This window comes from Bombus impatiens, unplaced genomic scaffold (genome assembly GCF_000188095.3).
Source record: "Bombus impatiens unplaced genomic scaffold, BIMP_2.2 scf_0320, whole genome shotgun sequence".
Taxonomy (NCBI): Eukaryota; Metazoa; Arthropoda; class Insecta; order Hymenoptera; family Apidae; genus Bombus; species Bombus impatiens.
The window spans coordinates 158169-178500 of record NT_176739.1 but is presented as its reverse complement, the minus strand read 5'-3'; the positions used below and the strand labels follow the sequence as shown (position 1 = coordinate 178500).

General features: G+C 31.8%; 8 protein-coding genes and 1 long non-coding RNA gene across 11 annotated transcripts; 5 read left to right on the top strand and 4 right to left on the bottom strand.

Moving 5' to 3' along the window:
- Positions 1-3: 3 nt before the first annotated feature.
- On the top strand, positions 4-1329 carry LOC100748457 (anaphase-promoting complex subunit 10). Its single transcript, XM_003489346.2, has 3 exons — positions 4-366; positions 434-686; positions 768-1329. Exons 1-3 carry the CDS (start codon positions 342-344, stop codon positions 1057-1059), a joined length of 570 nt encoding a protein of 189 aa, XP_003489394.1. The 5' UTR covers positions 4-341; the 3' UTR covers positions 1060-1329.
- Positions 1258-9205, top strand: LOC100746657. The gene is made up of 15 exons (XM_003489331.4): positions 1258-1431; positions 1503-1625; positions 3255-3406; positions 3475-4419; positions 4488-4899; positions 4974-5416; positions 5501-5640; positions 5721-5983; positions 6084-6339; positions 6425-6764; positions 6844-7096; positions 7182-7416; positions 7503-7876; positions 8059-8349; positions 8449-9205. The coding sequence occupies exons 1-15, from the start codon at positions 1296-1298 to the stop codon at positions 8805-8807; spliced, it is 4722 nt and encodes a 1573-aa protein (XP_003489379.2). The 5' UTR covers positions 1258-1295; the 3' UTR covers positions 8808-9205.
- LOC100742627 (RWD domain-containing protein 2A) lies at positions 1735-3141 on the bottom strand. Its single transcript, XM_012385328.3, has 3 exons — positions 2657-3141; positions 2129-2575; positions 1735-2053 (listed from the first exon to the last, which is right to left on the bottom strand). Exons 1-3 carry the CDS (start codon positions 2849-2851, stop codon positions 1817-1819), a joined length of 879 nt encoding a protein of 292 aa, XP_012240751.1. The 5' UTR covers positions 2852-3141; the 3' UTR covers positions 1735-1816.
- Positions 9000-13385, bottom strand: LOC100746536 (testis-specific serine/threonine-protein kinase 1-like). 2 transcript variants are annotated; one of them, XM_003489330.4, is made up of 6 exons: positions 13276-13385; positions 10842-10973; positions 10343-10646; positions 9386-9945; positions 9210-9299; positions 9000-9141 (listed from the first exon to the last, which is right to left on the bottom strand). In XM_003489330.4, the coding sequence occupies exons 2-6, from the start codon at positions 10935-10937 to the stop codon at positions 9094-9096; spliced, it is 1098 nt and encodes a 365-aa protein (XP_003489378.1). In that variant the 5' UTR covers positions 10938-10973; positions 13276-13385; the 3' UTR covers positions 9000-9093. The 2 variants fall into 2 exon arrangements, with proteins under 2 accessions (XP_003489378.1, XP_024223285.1); XM_024367517.2 differs by lacking the exon at positions 13276-13385 and adding an exon at positions 11125-11312.
- On the top strand, positions 11392-12777 carry LOC100746417 (40S ribosomal protein S2). Of its 2 annotated transcripts, XM_003489329.4 has the most exons (4): positions 11393-11494; positions 11821-12169; positions 12260-12460; positions 12530-12777. In XM_003489329.4, exons 2-4 carry the CDS (start codon positions 11822-11824, stop codon positions 12752-12754), a joined length of 774 nt encoding a protein of 257 aa, XP_003489377.1. In that variant the 5' UTR covers positions 11393-11494; position 11821; the 3' UTR covers positions 12755-12777. The 2 variants fall into 2 exon arrangements, with proteins under 2 accessions (XP_012240752.1, XP_003489377.1); XM_012385329.3 differs by having other exon boundaries at positions 11392-11494; positions 12260-12777.
- LOC112211984 (probable DNA-directed RNA polymerases I and III subunit RPAC2) lies at positions 12968-13640 on the bottom strand. The gene is made up of 3 exons (XM_024367519.2): positions 13491-13640; positions 13297-13394; positions 12968-13225 (listed from the first exon to the last, which is right to left on the bottom strand). The coding sequence occupies exons 1-3, from the start codon at positions 13506-13508 to the stop codon at positions 13015-13017; spliced, it is 327 nt and encodes a 108-aa protein (XP_024223287.1). The 5' UTR covers positions 13509-13640; the 3' UTR covers positions 12968-13014.
- A 68-nt stretch (positions 13641-13708) lies between these two features.
- On the top strand, positions 13709-14845 carry LOC100741546 (growth arrest and DNA damage-inducible proteins-interacting protein 1). The gene is made up of 2 exons (XM_003489288.4): positions 13709-14337; positions 14416-14845. The coding sequence occupies exons 1-2, from the start codon at positions 13892-13894 to the stop codon at positions 14756-14758; spliced, it is 789 nt and encodes a 262-aa protein (XP_003489336.1). The 5' UTR covers positions 13709-13891; the 3' UTR covers positions 14759-14845.
- Positions 14846-15211: 366 nt separating this feature from the next.
- Positions 15212-19896, bottom strand: LOC100740386. The gene is made up of 5 exons (XM_003489278.3): positions 18492-19896; positions 18014-18263; positions 15947-16195; positions 15628-15875; positions 15212-15538 (listed from the first exon to the last, which is right to left on the bottom strand). The coding sequence occupies exons 1-5, from the start codon at positions 19144-19146 to the stop codon at positions 15333-15335; spliced, it is 1608 nt and encodes a 535-aa protein (XP_003489326.1). The 5' UTR covers positions 19147-19896; the 3' UTR covers positions 15212-15332.
- On the top strand, positions 15792-17383 carry LOC117151639. Its single transcript, XR_004461714.1, has 2 exons — positions 15792-15883; positions 15964-17383. It is a non-coding gene; the product is annotated as an uncharacterized LOC117151639 (long non-coding RNA).
- Positions 19897-20332: the final 436 nt, after the last annotated feature.

Genomic DNA, 20332 nt, shown 5'->3' with positions numbered 1-20332 from the left:
CTCATTGCCTTGATATACGCAATTAATTACTGATTACACGAACGTAGCTTGTCGAATATTTAGATGAAAACATTGACATTCATTTTAGTTATCGACACATTTCTGTTTTTTAAGTTTCAAATTTCTTATGGGTTAGTCATAGATGGCAGCAGAAGAGTAAACATCACATCTTTCTATCTTTGACAGAAACCTTTAAATAAATAACATTATAACTAATTCGACACCTAGTCCATTTGATAAAAAACTACTCAATTCTCTACTATTTTAGGAAAAATTTATGTTTCCAGTGTATTAAGAAGTTTCTGTGATTAATCAAGTACCTATAGTTTAAAAAATTAACAATGAGTAACAAGACTGGTAATACAGGTAAATATCTTGCATATAATCACTTCTCGAGTGAAAGGTATTTGCTGTAATAGTTATGTTTTTTTAGGAGAAATAGATCCTATACAGGAGGAGCTAGCTGGTCGTGTGCGAGAAGTTGGAAACCATGCAATTTGGAGTCTCTCCAGTTGTAAGCCTGGCTTTGGCGTAGATCAGTTGCGCGATGATATAACAGAGACATATTGGCAGTCTGATGGACAACTTCCACATCTGGTAAACATTCAGTTCAAAAGGAAAACAACGATTCGTGATATATGTATATACACAGATTACAAGTTAGATGAAAGTTATACTCCCAGCAGGTGAGAAATGTTGTATATATCTTTTGTTACTTGAAAGTAATAAATGTTAGATAATTGTTAATGTTATAACATCATTTTTAGGATAAGTATTAGAGCAGGTACAAATTTTAATGATCTCCAAGAAATAGAAGTAATGGATTTGAATGAACCAAGTGGTTGGGTTATCATTCCCATAAAGGACATAAATGATAGACCTATTAGGACATTTATGATACAAATAGCAGTAATAAGCAACCATCAGAATGGACGAGACACGCACATGAGACAAATTAAAGTTTATAGTCCCACACAGGATGTTCTTGGACCACCTGCTCCCTACATTGCAGGTCACTTCCTTACCAACGAATTTTTGCGTTATGCTACAGTTAGATAAAGAAATAATCGTTGTGTAAGAAATTGTAATAACAAGGAATATTAATGAAATATTCATTAGAGTTCAGTTACAATGTAAAATTGTATGTTACACACATAATTCATATATATACGAATTTGAATTAATCCTGTTACCTGGAAGGGGAAAAAATGTAAACATGGAATGTAAAGACCACCTTTTCATCTATGAACTATTTCTAATTGTGAATCAACATTCTAAGTAACGAGTGTGGAAATATGATATTAAAGTTTTTCCTTATTTTAGTATTAATCAACACCGTGAAATGTCACGAATATACCGAAAAAAATTATGCATTAAATGCTGTACTTAAAGATACATCAAATTTCTTTGGAGAATTGAAGCTAGATTATGGTATGAAATTTTTAACGATAAAATGAAGTTAAATGTTATTTATATATTATATTTCGAAATCTAATTTTTAGCGTCGAAAAATTTAAATAATACATTAACTGAAATTAATACAAAAATTACGGAACACATTAAAAACACATCGAAAATAATTTCTATCCGCCATAAAAGAGAATTACAGGAGAATTCTGGAGAAGGTAAGTATTTATCAAAAATAATTGAAAAATAACAAGTATATTTTTTCTCTACAAATATATTTATTTGTTTAACAACATTGTTGAAGTCGTGGTAGATATCTACTGTTAATTATTCAAATTATTCATCAATTTATTTGTACAAGATTGTTAAAGTCATGACAGATATCTACTGTCAATCATTAATCATACTATCAATTTGCCAGTTCAGTACATTTAACTTCAACATCAAACAATTCCTGAAACACATGTTGAGATTTGTGTTCTATTAAATACTTTAATACTTGGTTCATATCATTATGACGTCCTGAAGTAGTAAAGAATATTTCTTGAAAATCTTTAAATTTACGCATTACATCCATCATATCTTTACAATCTTTCTCCTCTTCTATCAGTCTTAATAGTATTTTCTGCCAATTCATAGATTTGATCTAAAATTTTCAAAATATAAAATTTAGTTTTCTATAATTATGAAAATACAAAAAAAGAGTTTCTTGTTTATTTACTTTTTGCCAACAATAGTCGCAGTCTTCAAAGGCACCTTCTATACAAATTACTCCAGGCTTTCCTGCCAGACAGAAACCCGTAAGGGAATTTTCTTCTGCCAAATCGACAATCTTCTTTCTTTTATATTTACTATATATATGATGACTATAAATCCAATATCTGGTAAAATCTGTTGAATTCTTTTGATCTTTCTTCCTGTGCTTAGGAGTGAGTTCTTTGTCTAGATTTCTGTTGGAATTTGTAAGGAAATTTTCGCCATTATCTTGCAGCCACAATACTAATACTTGAATGCAAGGCTCATTTTCTTCTTGATGTTCGAGAATATCGCTCAGTGTCTGGTTTAATAGCAATTGTTGAGTTCGGTTCAGAAAAGAGCTTCTCGCATAAACCTCTGGCTTTTCTTTAGGATAATTAGATGATAGACTAATCAATAATTCTATAGATCCCTGTGAATGATTAAATACCAGATTTTTAGCAGACATTCTACTGATATATTATATTGATAAAAATGTTTGTTTCAAACTTACATTATCCAATGGAATTTCAATGGAATATTCCAATCTCCGAGGCAGCTCCTGCATCGGATTCTTGATGAATTCGTTAATATCAGCCAACACTCCATGATCTGTAATCCTTAATTCTTTTGGATAAATAGACTGCAATGCTTCCAGTTCGCAAACCTGAGTTGTTAAATTTTCTTTTATTTCTTCGTATGTTGACATATTGCCCGTTAAAACACATATGGATGTACACGTTAAAATTATTTCTAATTTAAATAGAAAAAAAAATAAATAACGTTAAGGTTATCGAAGACTCAGTGAGATAATAACACACGTGTGTTATTGCTTTGGTAATTGACCGCAAGTCATTCAATCGGTGATCCTGGTCAATTATCAAGGGAAGGTCTATATCACAATTACCACGAATCCTCTATACTGATACTTTTAAGAACTGATGGGGATAGCGACGGCCACTTAACCTGTACACAACATTGGCCAGTTAGTAAGACAGCGCCGTGATTTGAATCGATAAACAAAAATCGAATCGAATCACCAAATCGATAACTAAATCGTTTGTTAAATCGAATTTAAATTTAAATTTAAATTTCAATATTAATTTTTACAGGTATTAATGTATTCACTGGGTTTCATGATCTTCATCGACTCAATTTCGTAAATGTTCAAGACATTAAGTTCTTTTCTCTTCAAAATGAATTTGAAACAATCTGGTTTGCTGTAGTTTTAGATATTTCCAAAGTATCCTTGTACCAGATAAATGTAACATTCTATTATTTTTATAAAATCAAAGTGAAATGTTGAATTTTATAAATTAGTTTTCATTTCAGAATGACGTTTTTTATGACACAATCTCTTATCCTGTGGTAAATGGAAAACAAATATTTGTAAATAGTTGTCCATATGGAGCGCTTCTCATTATCCAAAATCAAAATGGATCTGTTATTTTAAGTTTCACCAAAGTCCTAAACAACTATTATCTGCAGCCAGTTCATGATTTTGAGTTGAATGATATAAATCATCTAACAATTTGGAATGGAATGAATCGGTTGCATTTAGGCACAGTTTCTCATTCAAATATTTCAATTTACATCTGGTTTGATAATTACTTTGATCTGATACAGGTCATTGATGTTGGTTCTAAGAAATTAATTCCATTTCAAAGTAAAGGATTTATGTATTTAGCAGTGACTGGTTCTTCTACATTGATTTTTAAGTATTCCTTAAGAACCAATAAATTTGTAATGGTACAAAAATTGCCATTGAGTGAAGATGTCTCTTACTTTCAATTAACAGAAGGTCATTTCACAGAACACTATCTAACTCTATCAACAGAGTCTTTCACTGTTATTTATAAGGAAATACACGATCGTTTTATACCATTTCAACAAATTTCTTCTGGTAATTTTATATTACCAGTTATTTCAAGGAAAGCAATTATACTCTTAACTTTACATAAAGACATTATAGTAGCCTATCAATATAATGGCTGGAGATTCATAGAATTAAATGCAAAATTATCTGGAATCAGTCAATTTCGTCGAGTAATACTATATAATGAAGAATTATTACTAATGAGAAGCAAAGATAATAAATGGACGTTGAAACAACCATTATGGATTAAAAAGAAATCTAATAAGAATTTACAAGAAGAAATAAGAGTATGGAACATTAATGCCAAGAATAGAATTCAGAGAGCAATGAAAGAAATTCCAATGCCAAAGGATCCTATCACAATTTTAAGTGGTCATATCGATCAGCTTTATGTTCATAATGTAAGATATTGCATCTTTAACAAACTAAATTAAGCCAAACCAATTTAATATTTTTATTACCTTTGCAGATAAACAGACACAACTTACAACAATTAAAAGATTTATATAAGCAATATAAGAAACTGACCTTTAGATTTCAAGCACAAAAGGTTGATATTAGTAACAAGTGGCATCCCAAAATTAAAACTATTTCTTCACTACATGCAAAAACAATTCAAGTGAATTGTAAAACAAAGTGTAAAATCAATCGATTGAATGTTAAGGAGAATATGAATTTCTTGACCAAGTTAGTAATGTCAATAAAGACAAATCAAGAATTAAATTTTGATGAATTAAGTATAGAAGAACTAAGCAACTGGAAATGTCCTCTCTTAAGTCTTCCAATAGAAGACATTATAGTTTCTGAATTAATTAATGGAATAACTTTAGGTTATTTACAGGAAAATGCTTTGAAAGTAACTGGTGATCAACTAGTTTCTGGTAATACATTCTGACTTTCATTTCTTAATTAACTGTTTAACTATAGAAAATAATTTATGAAATCTTTATTTCAGGAAAGCATATTTTTACTAACATGAAGGCAACAAATGCTTTTATGCCATTAAATATTGCCACATTCTTAACAAAGCAAGATGTAACAATAAAAGAGATGAAAGTTAAAGAATTGAATTTAACAACAGGAGGGATTTTATTGCCATTAAATGGCTCATTCTCAACAGTTACTGGTTCAATCAAAACACCTAAACTAAAAATAAAAAATATTGATGATTTAAGGGGAAAAATAGAAGGAAAATGGAAAAGATTGTCACCTACAATATTCGTTAGTGAGCCCATGATTTTATATAACAATTTCAATTTAGAAAATGTCAAGATTGATAATTTAACATCCACAGACTTAATTGCTAGTAAGACAGGGTCAATCAAAAGTACCTTGTCAAATGCAATATCTTTACACGATAATATATCAGTGTCCTTAATCCTTTCAAGTGAAAAAATGGCAAGTATAATATTTCCTACATATTTAATTTTGTAAATATATTGTGATATAGTAAGTAACAGAAGTAATTGAGTTTTATTCTAGAAATGGAGCAATATCACTGTGTATGGCTTTAAAAAATGGATTACTGTGAATTTCCAAAATATTAGTATTATATCAGGAAATAAACATTTTCACCAAAATGTAGAGATAACAAAGTTCTCTTACAATAAATTAAAATCAGAGTAAGTTTACTTAATATTTGCATTAGTAAAAGAATTAATACAAAACAAATATATTTAAGCAATATTTTCTTTATTTAAAGGAAGCAAGATTTATTTTTAGAGGATTCAACATTATGTGCCACCTCTGTTATTGCATCTGAAATTAAAACTACAACGTTAATAGCGGATATCATTGCTGTAAAAAAATTAAATAGTTCACAAATTGTCGGGAACTTGGGTGAAGATTATTTCATTGATAATTTCGCAGTAGTTTTCAAATCTATTTTGTCTGAGAAACTGTATTATCATAATCTCACCGCAAAAAATATATTTACAACGCAACTGAATAATTTGAATTTAACAGGTAAAATAAGATAATTTTTTAGATATTATATTTCTATTTGATACTTCTTATTTTATTTGATACAATTTGTAAATTTATCAATTCTTTTTTAATTATACAGAATTGAAGAGGCTTGTGAATTCATGGATTGAACCTAATATTCTCAATACCTCTATAGAAGCAACAAACTTGAAAACAAATACTCTCAGATTACCTGTTCGATTTTACATAGAATTAGATAACAAGATAATTAAAAATCTAATATTAGAACAACATGTTTATGTAGATTACATTAATAATATTAATATGACTGATTTCTTGGATAATGCTATAAGGCTCACCGATATGAAATCTTTGCAAAATATAATATTTCGTAAGTTATAATTAATAAAAATTAATAAAAATTAATTAACGATATAACGTTTTTTATTCAATTTATTAATAGTACTTTGTTTTAGGTAGCGATTTTAGTACGAATCATATACATGCTTCTCATCTTCCATTTCATTTGATAGACACAGAGAAAGATCTTAATTTGCATAAAAAGAGAATTTCTGGTAATATAGAAGCAAATGCAATAAATTTACCATATTCTTTTAAAATTGCTGAAGATGAGACTCCAGTTAATATCTTTATTAACGGATCTGCACGATTTCCACTTGAACCAGCAATAACAAATGTAAATAATATTAGACTAGAAAAACTGTTTACAGAAATTTGGTTGACAACAAATGTTACAACACTTTATGGAAAGAATTTGCATTTTGAAAATATAGTGATAAATGGAAATGTTATTTTAGATGTGAGCAATGAATTATCATATAAATATTTTGTTATAACATTATAGGACAAATCATTATTAAAATAATAATCACTTTTAGAATGAAATAAGTACATTAAATATTGAAATGTGGAAAAACATTTCAAAACGTGTTTTAAGCAAAACCAAGTTACAGGAAATATCATACCCTGTGTCTTTGAATAATATTGAAGTTCCTTTTATTGTGGGTTCAAATGTTTCAAGACTAAAATCTTCACTATCAGATCTCAATGATATATTTGGGAATTCTTTGCTAAAGGATAAAGACCAACAAGTGAAGGCAAAATGGACATTCCATACATTAAAGGTCTTAGGTAATAATAATAAAATTGTGAGATAAAATAAAGGATTCTTGTAAAATATTTTTGAAACAAATTTTACAATATATGAAAAATTTAGGAAACTTGAGTGCAAAACATACGATTAACAAACTGGATCTTAAGAAAGATGTTATGAGGTACGATTCGAGAGAAAATATTGTAACTGGAAAGAAAACAGTCATACGTTTAGCTGCAGAGAATTTGAATGGTTACAACTTTGATAAATGGGCTGCTAATGCTTTGACGAAGTTGAAGAAACATGCAATCATAAAGGGACAAAAAACATTTATCACTGCTACGTTTGGCGATATAGAGTAATTAATAAAATTAATCTATTTACCATTAAACTGGTTTAACTAAAATTAGTATTCAACTGTTATTATTCATTATTATTAATTAGGGTGTCTGGAACTGTAATGGGAAATACTATAGAAGAAGTATTAACAAAATCTACGAACCAAAGAATTTATGGTCAGAAAAAGTTTCAAGGTTCTATTAATGCATCTGAGCTCATTGTTAGTGGTTTAATAAATGATGTGAATTTGACTGAGCTAGTAGATCATCAATTAAAGAAGAATAATCATCTTCAAACAATAAAAACAGAAATTGAATTTCAAAACAGCTTACATATTCATGGAGATCTTATAGTTAAAGATACTTATGGAGGAGCGGAGTTGAAGAACTTTTACACAAGTTATTTGAGTGTTTTACCCATTGCTGAAAAAATGAAGATATTTTTAGAGGCAGCCGAAACCATTAATAAAGCTTTACAAAGTATTTCTTTTACTTTTTCTTTTTAACTTTTAAGAGGGCACACCACAATATTTTATGCATATCAAACTTAAAAATATATAAAAAGAATTTTTTCAATTTTTCGAAACAAAGTGGTATACCCTCCTTAAACAACAGGTAACTTTAATTATTATTATTAATACTTAAATATTTTATCATTATAGATCGAGCTGTTTATATAAATAAATTGGAAGTTGTAGAAGACACCATTGTTGCTTCTAATAAATCTGAAATTATTCAGCCAGTACAATGTAAATCTACAAACTCTTCCTCGCATTGTTTTAGTAAATCTGCACTGAACGGTACTGTATTAACATATCAAACAAACGGCAGTGACTTTCATGTCAAAAAATTAATTGTCATGGACGAAAAAGAACTTATTGTATTTGTAAACTTTGATTCTGTATCCATATCTTTATTTAGTAATATAAAGAACGAACTTGTTCATTCAAAAGGTTTGTCCAAGTTCATTTGATGTTTTTATTTTATTGAAATGCTTTAATAGTTAATAAGTAGACTACGAATGTTTATGTAAATACTTTCATAATTTGTAGAACTACACATACCAAGAATAATGGAAGCATTTGCGGAGCCAAGGATAGATACCTTGTGGATCATTCTACGACTGACCACACAGACTTTAGTCTTACGTTATCAGCCATGGGAAGATCTGCAAGAATATGTTTTGCCAGTCACGGACGTGTTTGAAATAAGTACATCTCCAAATAATCAGCTTTTGTTATTACTATCAGATGGTGTATGGGATCTTGAAGGACTAGCAAGTCCTAGAAATATTATTGAGATTCCCCTCAAAGAAAAAGTAGAAACGTTCGTTGATGAACATAATTTCTATGTGCAATGTACTTCAAAAAATAATACAACTTTAATGAAAGCACGATACATAGGAAATTGAAGATTGTTAAATTAATTTTCTTGCATTATTTCTGATATGTAACTGAGAAATTTAAACAAAAGTATATTAAATATTATTTTCCTAATATTTGAGTGTCTCAATGTACAATGAATGATATGTGATTATTGTTATTCAGTATGAAGGAAACTAATAAAATAGAACCTTTAAGAGGTGTATAAAACTGTTCAAGATGTATGAAGGTGTAGAAAAATTCTCCTGACAGCAACTTGATGGTTTATGGTCATGGAGATTCATATAAAGCTCAACATACGTATACTGCTGAACGCTAAGAGCGTTTAAATATGGGTCCAGCAGCTACAGAAGACATTGTTACCTAAGCAGCAGAAATTATTATATATATTTCTTCAAAAGAAAATAAAAAGAATAAAATAAAATACAAACTCTGGCAGCTTTCTTAATCACGGTGACCTCTTCAGGTTTCGCATTAGCCGTGTTGTTCGTTTTCTTCTTTTCCTCCACTTTGAACAATTTCTAAAAAACAAATATTTTAATAAAAAAAAATTAAATTGCATATACATCCGCAGTGTAGTGATAAAAAAATAATCCTTCAGTCTCACAGGATCTTTCGCAGAGAATTTCTCTTCGATTTTCTTCCTTTCCTGTATTGCGTTGTTAAGAGCAGTCTGTTCAGCTGGTGTGAGTACCAGAAGTCTAGGATCCATTGCAATCCATTCACTGTGCAATGTCTGATCCAGTTTCCAGCGTTTCGAGACATCAGGTTCCAAAAGACGAGTCACTAGCTTCTTTACTTGTTCGCTTAAGGTTTCTGCGATTTTACTTCGGAACTTCCATTTGCGATTTGTTTGTTGTTCGTACAGACGTTTGATATCAGTGTCGTCAAAGGGCATCGATTTGTTTAAAAGAATGTAGAGGATGACACCAAGGGACCAGAGATCCGCAATCTTTGGATTGTACGGGGAAGCACGAAGGATCTCTGGGGCAGCGTACGATAGAGAACCGCAATAAGTATCGCTCAGAACGCGTTTACCTCGATTATCTATCACGTAGCGAGCAAATCCGAAATCCGCAAGCTTGACATTGAAATTTGACGTTAGTAGAACATTCTCGCATTTTATGTCTCTGTGGGCAATCTCCATTTCGTGTAAATATTGAAGACCTGAAGCAAAGATAGAGTTTTTTAATATAGAATAGTCATGATTTTTAATAATTCTCCTGATCTTATTTATTTCATCATGTACTGTATTTAAAGCAGGGACCAAAATAGTAATTGTTTTTAAAAGTTCTAATTCTTAAAAATCTTCCAAAAAATACATTTATTAAAAAATCAAACTTTAAATGTTCTGGCCCTATAAATAGTTATTATAGATGATTAAGACTCTCCTGATCAATAGTTACCAATAACAAAAAGAGAATGTTAATTTTAAAAAATATTAAATTTACTATTTATTTGTGAGAGAAATCATTTAAACTAAAATATGAATTCTTATACTATAACTTCTTAAATTTAAGTCATAACAGATATGGTCTCTGATTTAAAGAGATATCGGTGTTACCAAGAGCAAGTTGTCGAAACCATACACGCGCCTGTCCCTCTGCAACCGCACCATTCTTCAGTATAAACTCCAGGAGATCGCCATTCTCAGCGTAACGCATAAATATGAAATATTTTGTACGTCTTTGGAATATACTATGTACATGCACCACGTGAGGATGATTCAATTTCACCAGAATGTCGAGCTCCCGGGGAAGAAACTTTCGGACGAAATCTTTCGGCGCTAGCCCGGTGTCTATCACTTTGCAAGCCAAAGTACTATTCCTTTCTGGATCTGATTCTGGTTTATACTCCGCCAGATACACCTACGATTAAACAAATAAAAATTTTATGTTAATCAAAGAAAGATTGTAAAAAATGTGCATATATTTGATAAGTCCAAGTAAAGAAAACGATGTTACCGACCGAGGGGAGGAATAAATTTGAATTATACCCCTCTTTTGTAAATCGTTTACCGTATCGTTTTATAATCTTAATAATTTGCGAGATGCTTAATTAACCTTCGCGTAAGCACCTTCTCCCAGCTTTTTTAGAAATTTATAACCGCGTGCTAATAAAACTGCCTCCTCGGATGACGTCTGATTCAAACTCGTCATGAGATTTCGCGATCCACAAGTGACATCCTACTGATCCTGTTATAATAATTCATAACTGATTAGTAGACTGCAGATTTATATGCAAATTCATAATTTTATAAATGTAATTAAAAAAACAGAACTATTATAATATTGTGTAAAAACTCTTATACATTTTATAGTAATTTAAGATTGTTCTTCCGCTTACTTTTATTTAACAATCAAGATTGCAGTGGAATAGAGTTCTAGCTATGAAAATATCAGTCATTTAACCATTTTGCCTAATTAAATATCATGCTCGATGTAAAACACGATGACAGAATTCATGGCCTACTTTATATGTATTTATATTACTTCAAACATTAAGAAAATGAATTTTTAAAAAATTAAAGGATACCAAAGAGATAAAAAGTTAATTAAAAAATTAGTTAAATGAAAACATTAAGAGTTCGTGTTTTATTGAAATGTATATTTAAATATCGGATGTAGCATCTAATCGAGATATATCGACTTATTCGACTTCGTGAATGTGAGCGATGTGATGGACTTTCTCCTGTAACTCAGGAGAGAGGAGGAACGTAAGTATGCTACGAATAATTTTTTCATTATCATTATTCGATTCTCTATAAAACACGTTTTTGTTACTTTTATAAATGTAAAAAATTCTATAATTTTAATAAATATTGTAAAAATTAAATTTTGTATTTAAAATATCAATCTACTAGTCATCAGAGACACGCGTTTTGGGGTCAGTGCGGTACTGCCCCCTAACGAATAAAATATTTCTACCGTTCAAAAACATAATCCAAACCTAACCTAACTATTTTATTAAATACATTATTTAATTATTTAGTTTTTCACTTAATAATCTATAAATCTTATTTCTTTTGTCAATGTCAAACAGAATGGCGGACACTGCTCCAGCCGCGCGTGGAGGTTTTCGTGGAGGGTTTGGTTCTCGTGGAGGAGGTGACCGTGGAGGTCCAAGAGGTAGAGGCCGTGGAGGCAGAGGTCGAGGTCGTGGTCGTGGACGTGGTAAAGAAGATAGCAAAGAATGGATCCCAGTAACTAAACTTGGACGCCTTGTTAGAGATGGAAGAATAGAATCCTTAGAACACATCTATCTCTTTTCCTTGCCTATTAAAGAATATGAGATCATTGACAAATTCCTTGGAGTTGAATTGAAAGATGAAGTACTGAAAATCATGCCAGTACAAAAACAAACCAGAGCTGGACAGCGTACTCGTTTCAAGGTAACTTTATATAGGCATAACTTTTCAAATGTTGATCTAGTATGATTATTAATTCACTAGAGATGATATTAGTAATATCCCATTTTATAGGCTTTCGTAGCTATTGGGGATTATAAAGGCCACATTGGTCTAGGTGTAAAATGCTCTAAGGAAGTGGCCACTGCCATTCGTGGAGCTATCATACTGGCTAAGCTTTCAGTTGTGCCAGTACGTCGTGGTTATTGGGGAAACAAGATTGGTGATCCTCACACTGTACCCTGTAAAGTTACTGGCAAGTGTGGATCGGTTCAGGTGCGTCTAATTCCAGCACCGAGGGGTACAGGTATCGTGTCAGCGCCTGTGCCTAAGAAATTATTACAGATGGCTGGTATAGAGGACTGCTATACCTCGGCCAGAGGATCTACTTGTACTCTTGGTAATTTTGCAAAAGCTACTTATGCAGCTATTGCCAAAACCTATGCCTACTTAACACCAGATCTCTGGCACGATCAGGCGCTAAGGAAAGCTCCTTATCAAGAGTTCGCAGACTATTTGTCAAAAAGCCACAGAGTTGTGGGCAGACAGAGGCCTGCTGAGGTTGCCTAAGAAATAAACTTCCATATAAATTACCTAATTCTGGTCATTTTCCCTTTCCTTTCCTATTTTTATTATATACCATATTTTGTAGGTAGACTGGTAGATGTTTATGCACTTATGGTATATAAAGATACAAAAATTTACAGAACACACATGTAATATAAAAAAGTATTGTAAAATATTATCTAGTTAAATATTAATATTCATAAATAATAATAATTATAAAGTAAAAATCAAATAAATTATATATTTCTGTAAAAAATACTACTCTATGTACTATCTACAAACATATCTCTAGAAGTCTTAAACTGTTCATAAGCATTGTTGAAAGTTTCTATAGTGTGATCACAAATCTTTTCAAAATCTTGTAATCCTTTTCTCAGTATGTCTATAGCTTTTCCGTTTTTCGCTTGGATCCTCAAGTATATGTTTCCTTCTGCTGGATGATTGACGAAACAAGCACAAAACTCCACATCAGGACTGTAATAAAGATGATTAATAATTAATGGTCTATTTATAGTTGAACTTACGTTCTAATTAATGCGGCGTACTTTTGCGAGATTACTGCTACTAAGGAATTTCCCAAAGTATAACCTTCACCCATGAATACAAAAGTTTTACATTTCTCGGATGATTGTTCGCTAACCACCTGTATATAAAATAAAGTATCGATAATAGGTTATGTTTTATATTTTACATTGCAAAACATATAATCTATATAATTTAATACTAATAAATATCGTACCTCTGCTAATCGACCCATTTTATCAACTATTAAACTAATTATTGTAAAATATATTATATTATTATAATATTAAATTCACAGTATCATCAACATCGTCACAAACTCGTTGAACATACAGACGTTATTATACTACATAGCCTAACCTAACATAATGTTAGATACATAACTTGACATAACCTATTTACTTTATGTTCATATTCACTTAGTGTATTGCAAGATAGATTTAATGATCTTAATAAGAAATATTAATTATAACTTTCATTAATTGCAAAGAACAATATAGTTCGATGATTTAGTTAAATAAGGGAAACATTTTTCATTACTTAATTCCAAAGTTGTTAATAATTCTGCATTATTAATATAATAAACAACGCGAAAATAAACAAAAGGAGGGCAAAAAAATGTTTATAAAACAGCTAATTTTCAATGGACCATTGAAGTTAAGATTTCAAAATATTGGTCCAAGATATTTCTTTTCAAAGAAAAATAAAATTATTGAATCCGCTGAGGAGGAACCTATCCTTATAGAAGAGAAAGATTATGCTGAGTTAGAAAGAAAGAGAAATAAATCAAGACTTACAGAAGCACATAGGAATATATTGTTAGGGAAAAAGCCTTACAATACACCACAAGATTGGTTTCATGAGACAGTCAAATACAAGAAACGAATATTAGGAAGGTATGGAATGGAAGCTTTAGGAGAACCTGCAGGATTGGCTTGGCCTACTCCTGAAGAAGTAGAAGACATGAAAGAATATGAAAGTCTTGCACATCCATTAAATATTCAAGAAAGATTACAACAGATTAAAGAAAAAAAGAAAATGGAAGAAGAAGCATTGTTAGCTAAGTATGTAAAAATAGTAACATATATATATATATATACTATAATATAACAATAAATGTCTAAATATATATCTTTCTATAGGCAAGCGGAAATAGAAAAGAAAATGGCCACTATGAAGCAATTAATAGCTCAGGTACAAGAAAAAATAGCTCAAAAGCAGAAGGTAGAATTGGAAGCTAAAGAGCGAAGGGAACGTAAGATTGAAGAGATTAGACGTCAATTGATAGCTCAAGGAACTATGTCCACAACAAAACTAACAGAGGCAGTGACTATGGCAGAAAAAGATGAGAAAAAGTTAAAGAAGGAACTGAAGAAAGCAAAGGCATTGGAGAGAGAAAAGAAAATAGCAGAACGATTGCTTAGAGAATCTGAAAGTAATAAAGCAGAGGAAGATGAAGATGAAACAGATTCTCAACAAAAATAATTAAATACCTACGAAACAGACAGTTTGATGAAAACGTGTTGTATTGTAAAATAATTTCTACATAGTAAAATGAACACTTTACAAACATTCACTGTTAGTTAAATTCCTACTTCTCCGTATATAAAATTTTCAAAGTAATCAGAGTTTAAAAGAATAATAATATTTACAGCTCGTAGTAAATATTGTATTTTCTTTTACTAATACAAAAAACGGTACATATTATTTTGTAAGGGCTAAAAGAAAACTATACTAATATGTAGTATTAAATGACTCGATAAGACACATATCCAGGCACAATTGGAGCAATAATATGCTGCATTTCATTCAACTTTGCTCACTCATAGGTTTTGAGAATCTTCAAAGGAATGTAATAATCATTTTTGCTCTGATTATCATATGAGACTTGCTGTAGCACTTTCGAAAAAAATCAGCTTTCAACCATTGATTCTTGTAATTCCTTTTCATCGATACCACTATGAATATCTTCTCCGTTTTCCACTTGATCGCAGTCCTGATTATTTTGTACGTGCAGCTCGTCAATTACAATTAATCGCAACTTGTTTTTCCCCATATGTCAGGCAGATTGAATTTGCGATGGAGACGACAATTCATAGAACTGGAAACTTAACTCCTCTCCAAAAAGATTTTCAGGTGTAATGATTTCTGGTTCAACCATGTTCAGGCCCAAAGTAGTAGGATTTAGGTCTGTGACTAGATAACCTTCACTGATAAGTCCACATTCTTCTGCAACCACTTCCTTTGATACTGGGTTAAGGAAATCTACAAAGATATATTTGCCAACTTAATCAATAACATTCAAAGTTGAACTCTTATTCATAAAAGCTTCACTGTTTAATTAATTCGATTACCACTCTCTTTCACAGGATAATGAAGCTCCTGTGTTTGTTGATTGGATTGGGTTGATTCATGTTCATTGTTGGAGACTATCATAGGTACAAGATATTGTACCTCTACTTCCTTCTTGATACCACTAAGGATTTCTTCAGCACAGTGTTCTAGCGTCACAGAATTCACTACATTATCAGCCTCTTCTTCTGAAGACTGTTGTGTAATGCTGGCAGTTGCCGCTTCTACTTCATCTATTGAATTCATTTCACTGAAAATGTAAGTGGTTAAAGTAAATAAACATTCCATCATAAATTTTTTATCTAAACAGTGATTAATTACCTGATGTTCTTTCTCAGATTTTCAACTTCAAGAGTGTTCTTGCTCATTTGCTTTATGGAAGGATTAACGTTAAAATTGTTAATGGATTGTCTAGGTCTAGGATCTCCTGAGCGATTCGCAATGGCCCATAAGTGACCAGCTCCATGCGGTGCCTTTGATCCCTTCCTGAAGTGAGGATTTATGGAGAGATTGTGCCGCACAGAATTTTTCCAACGGTCATCGTTGCTTTTGTAATAGGGAAAGTGTTCTCTAGATATAATAAGAAAAATAATTTATTAATTTTCCAAATATAGTAAACAAAAATAAGTAAGTTAGGCGGGAGTTGATAAATTTTATAAAAATTGTTTTACAATATAGAATTTACTATATAGAAAAATTCTAATTTTGTCACTTATTCAATGAGCAATAAATAATCATGTGAATGTCTACATTTGCATAATGACAGACGTTTAAATAGTTCCTGTCACTTGTCGGTTCAACGTCGACAAGCGTGCTCACCCCACGAGAACAATTTTCTTCACCTGCTTGCGGCGACGTCACGGAGTGTTACACACTCCCCTAATTAATTCTCTGTCTTTAGGAAAAGACGAAAGACCCGCTGAAACGCCCCAAGCATAAGGCTTTAAATAGTAACTTTATCTGATCCAATAACTACATACATGTATCTAATGATTATGCAAACAAAAAAAGAACAATGCGCCTTTACATTATAGATTTTTATTGATTTTCATTATGGTTGGTTTCAAATAATATGAAATATCACTTAATTTGAAAATTTGTTTGGTATATGTGACCTAATTACCAAAAATAAGTTAAAAATATCAAAAGCTATCCAAAGTATGAGTGCAAAATACCCAGAGTAACAACTGATTTCTTCCAGAAAGAATAAATTTGTTAATTGTTCTATACAGTAAAGAGAATTTTATATATCAGTTATATTTTATTAAACCATTTTGATCCTCTTCATTAAATAACCAATACCATTAATACATACATTAAATATATAAAAAAGGAGAAATCAAAAGGGAGAAAATAAAATAAAAGATCAAATGTATCTATAAAAATGTCATTTTGTAGATTTGTAAGTATCGAATTCATCTCCCTGGAAGTGATTCATCCTAAGTGTACTATGTAATACATTCAGTATATATGGTTCTCCTTCGAACCGTAGGAAATGTAGGAAACGAGTTTCTACGAATTTACGAGAACGTGGTCCGCGTCGATGCGGGGTAGCTGGTCGGGGAGGGTCGCGTTCTTAGATGGTACCCCTTGGCACCGCTGCCCTCGCTACGCAGTGGTACCAGCTGGTACCGGCTCTTTTGCTCGTTTCAACCCTCCCTCTACTCTCCACCAACACGAATGTGCACAATTTACTGGTTCTGTGCTTTCACCTGTTCGATCGAAGGTTTGTCAAATATAGATAATATAGATAATCGAGCCCCTGAACTCATTTTCAATCCTCCTCTTACAATATTTATCTAGTACATAATTGTATTTCATTCTTATAGTTCTAACGTCTGTGAATTTAGTTAAAATTTTATGTATTCTTTTCCGTATCCTCCATTCTCGTAATTTAACTTAATTTCAATAGAACGTTGTGGATTTTGTGTTCATAGAGAATTTGGGTCAAGGCTTATCACAGATAATTTTCAACAAATAATTCTGATAATAAAGATTAGTGTCTTGACTATGAATGTTTCTAGGAAATTTAAATGTAGAATGATTTATGAAATGTACTTGACATGGGAAAATATGCAAGATATCCAAAGAAAATATTCATTAAGAAAATTCTACTTATGTTCCATTCATGCTTTCAAAAATATGAATTTGCATAAATACCTAAATTATTAATTACCATATTATTACTAATTATTATTTTATAAATTCAGTACCTATACAAAGTTCTAGTGGTTTAAATACAAAGTCTACTGAAAATTGTTTTATTAAAATGAATATATATATATATTCTAAAATGAATATATAATAATTCCTTTTTTCTACTTTCTTTTTCATTGAATTGACGAGTGTGGCTTCCGAGGGGTTCAAATACTTTTGGAAAGTACTCACGAGATCCACTGATAAATAGCTGACACCGTGAGCTCTCCCCTTTCCCGAAGAGCGTGTTCGATAAGCTCTGTGTACGTGAAAGGCGGCTTTTTTGGGCCGTTACATCGGGAAGACGCAAAATTTCTATTATCCAGGCTAGAGTAACTATGATTCGACTCCTGATGTGACGATCCGTTTTCGTTGTAACTCCTTTTCACGTCGTTCACGTAAGTAGACCCATAAGAACGTCCATTTACCCTTGTCTTATTCCCTGCGTAAAAAATATGAAACATATGATTTCTTCGAACTATATTGATGAATAATTTTGTAAATACATAGGAACAACGAGCATGACGCGATTTCCTGTGTAAAAGTGAGAAGTGTAGAGTAAAAGTTTCTCATTTTTTAGCTTAGTTTTGAAGGTAATGGACTTTGAAAACTTATCAAGTAATTAACTATTAAACATAAAGGTTTGACAATATCTTGAATAGCTGCACACCACTGTGAACGTCTTTGGGCGAAGGTACAGTGGACTTTTCGTCAGCAGCCTCGATAAACGGATCCAACTTGAAATCCAGCAACCAGGAAAGGTTTCCAGTCTCCTGATCATCAAATTGTTGCTGCTGATGACTACTAGAAGACGCATCGGTCTTGCCCTGTTGCATGTTAGGCGATGGAACGGTAACAACTGGCTCCCAATAGTCAGAGCCAATAGGATAGCTCGTTTCCTCGATTTGAATCTCTTGGATCACTTGTTCTTGCCTGTGTTCGGACGACGAGGAGGATGTGGTAGGTGAAGCCGCGATATCGACAATGTTTTGCTGGGATTCTAGCTCCGAGACGGTTGTCCAGGTGCAATTAGTGCCGTCCACGAGAAGTACTTCCAATCGAGCGACTGGACACTCGTCGACGGCTTCCTGGGCCGATAACGGAGAGAATAGAGCCGCGGTGTCTCCTATTACTTGGTTGGAGGCGACTACTTCCATTGGAGCCTCGATTTCTTGGTACTGATACCGTTTGTGACCGTTCTGGACCTCCTCGCAGAAGCTCTCGATATCCAGATCCTCGAAGATGCGTTTCTTCCCGACACGGGACTGGTTGTCCGATAACTCGTGCTCCGGGACACCGCCCGTGCCAGAGGACGGCCCAATCATGCTGTCGAAGGCAAGTTTTAGTTCATTTCTTATACTAATGCTTATGTGTACATGGTGTGCCAGGAAAGTAAATTGCGGATTTTTACGAACGTAACACTAAAGAAGCGAAATCTGAATAGAAATTTGTTTCATGTGTTAAATATTATAATAAATACTCTTCTTTCAATATTTTATATATCTTTGCATTATACATTATACACTATGTGCATTTTTGCGCCTGCAAATTTTTCACAAATTTATAAAAATCCGCAGTCTAGTAACAGGAATGTTTCTCGTCAAGTGGCAATATTATCAAAACCCAATTTCCATACTTTCCCATACTCTAGCTTTTGTATCAGTTACAGCTCACTCGTTTTGGCTAGTACGTGTGATTTTATTTATAACGATTTATCGAAATACGTGTATTAGATACGCATCACGAAAATGGAAGAACCGCGTATTAAGCAACGTCCCTACAATTCTGTGTCAAACTTGAAGAAAAATGATAATTTGATAAATTTCATTCATTCTTCTCTTTTTACAAATTCATTCAATGTACTCGCTGTATACGATATCGAATTGAATGAATTTGTTTCTTAAGGACGACTGAATTAAAAGATGAAGTTTAGGCGCAAACCATGAATTGGAGCTGTCTCGTGAAAACTCCATAGAATTCACGAAAATATAAAAGTAGCGTAGATAACCCATTGAGAATCATAGTTGCGCTAATACATTTCGTTTGTAATTTCTTTTAATTGATTTGCATTAGCAGATTTTATCGAATTTACATTGTATACTTTCGTAATATGGAATATTTTAATTTTGTTATTATTTCTTCTTTTATCTAAATTTTATACTTTCATAAAATAAAAAAAAAAAATTAAAGTATTTTATAACACTATGATGTATCATTTTTTTCAAGTGAAATTCTTATCGTACCTTCGATTTGTGTAATGAACTTCTATAATGTATCTACTATTTTAATATACGTTTTGTAACCTGATAAAACAATAACCTACTTTGTTTACGTTTTTCTAATAGCATTTACGCAACTTTTACGTATTACATGCATGTATTTTACTGCTTGGTCTTTAATGGGTTAAATAATGATACTCCAAATTGGCCACAATATCGAATCCACCTATACTTACCTTAATTCTCCCAATATCTCGATTTCGACGAGATTATTATCACCAATTATTCCGCG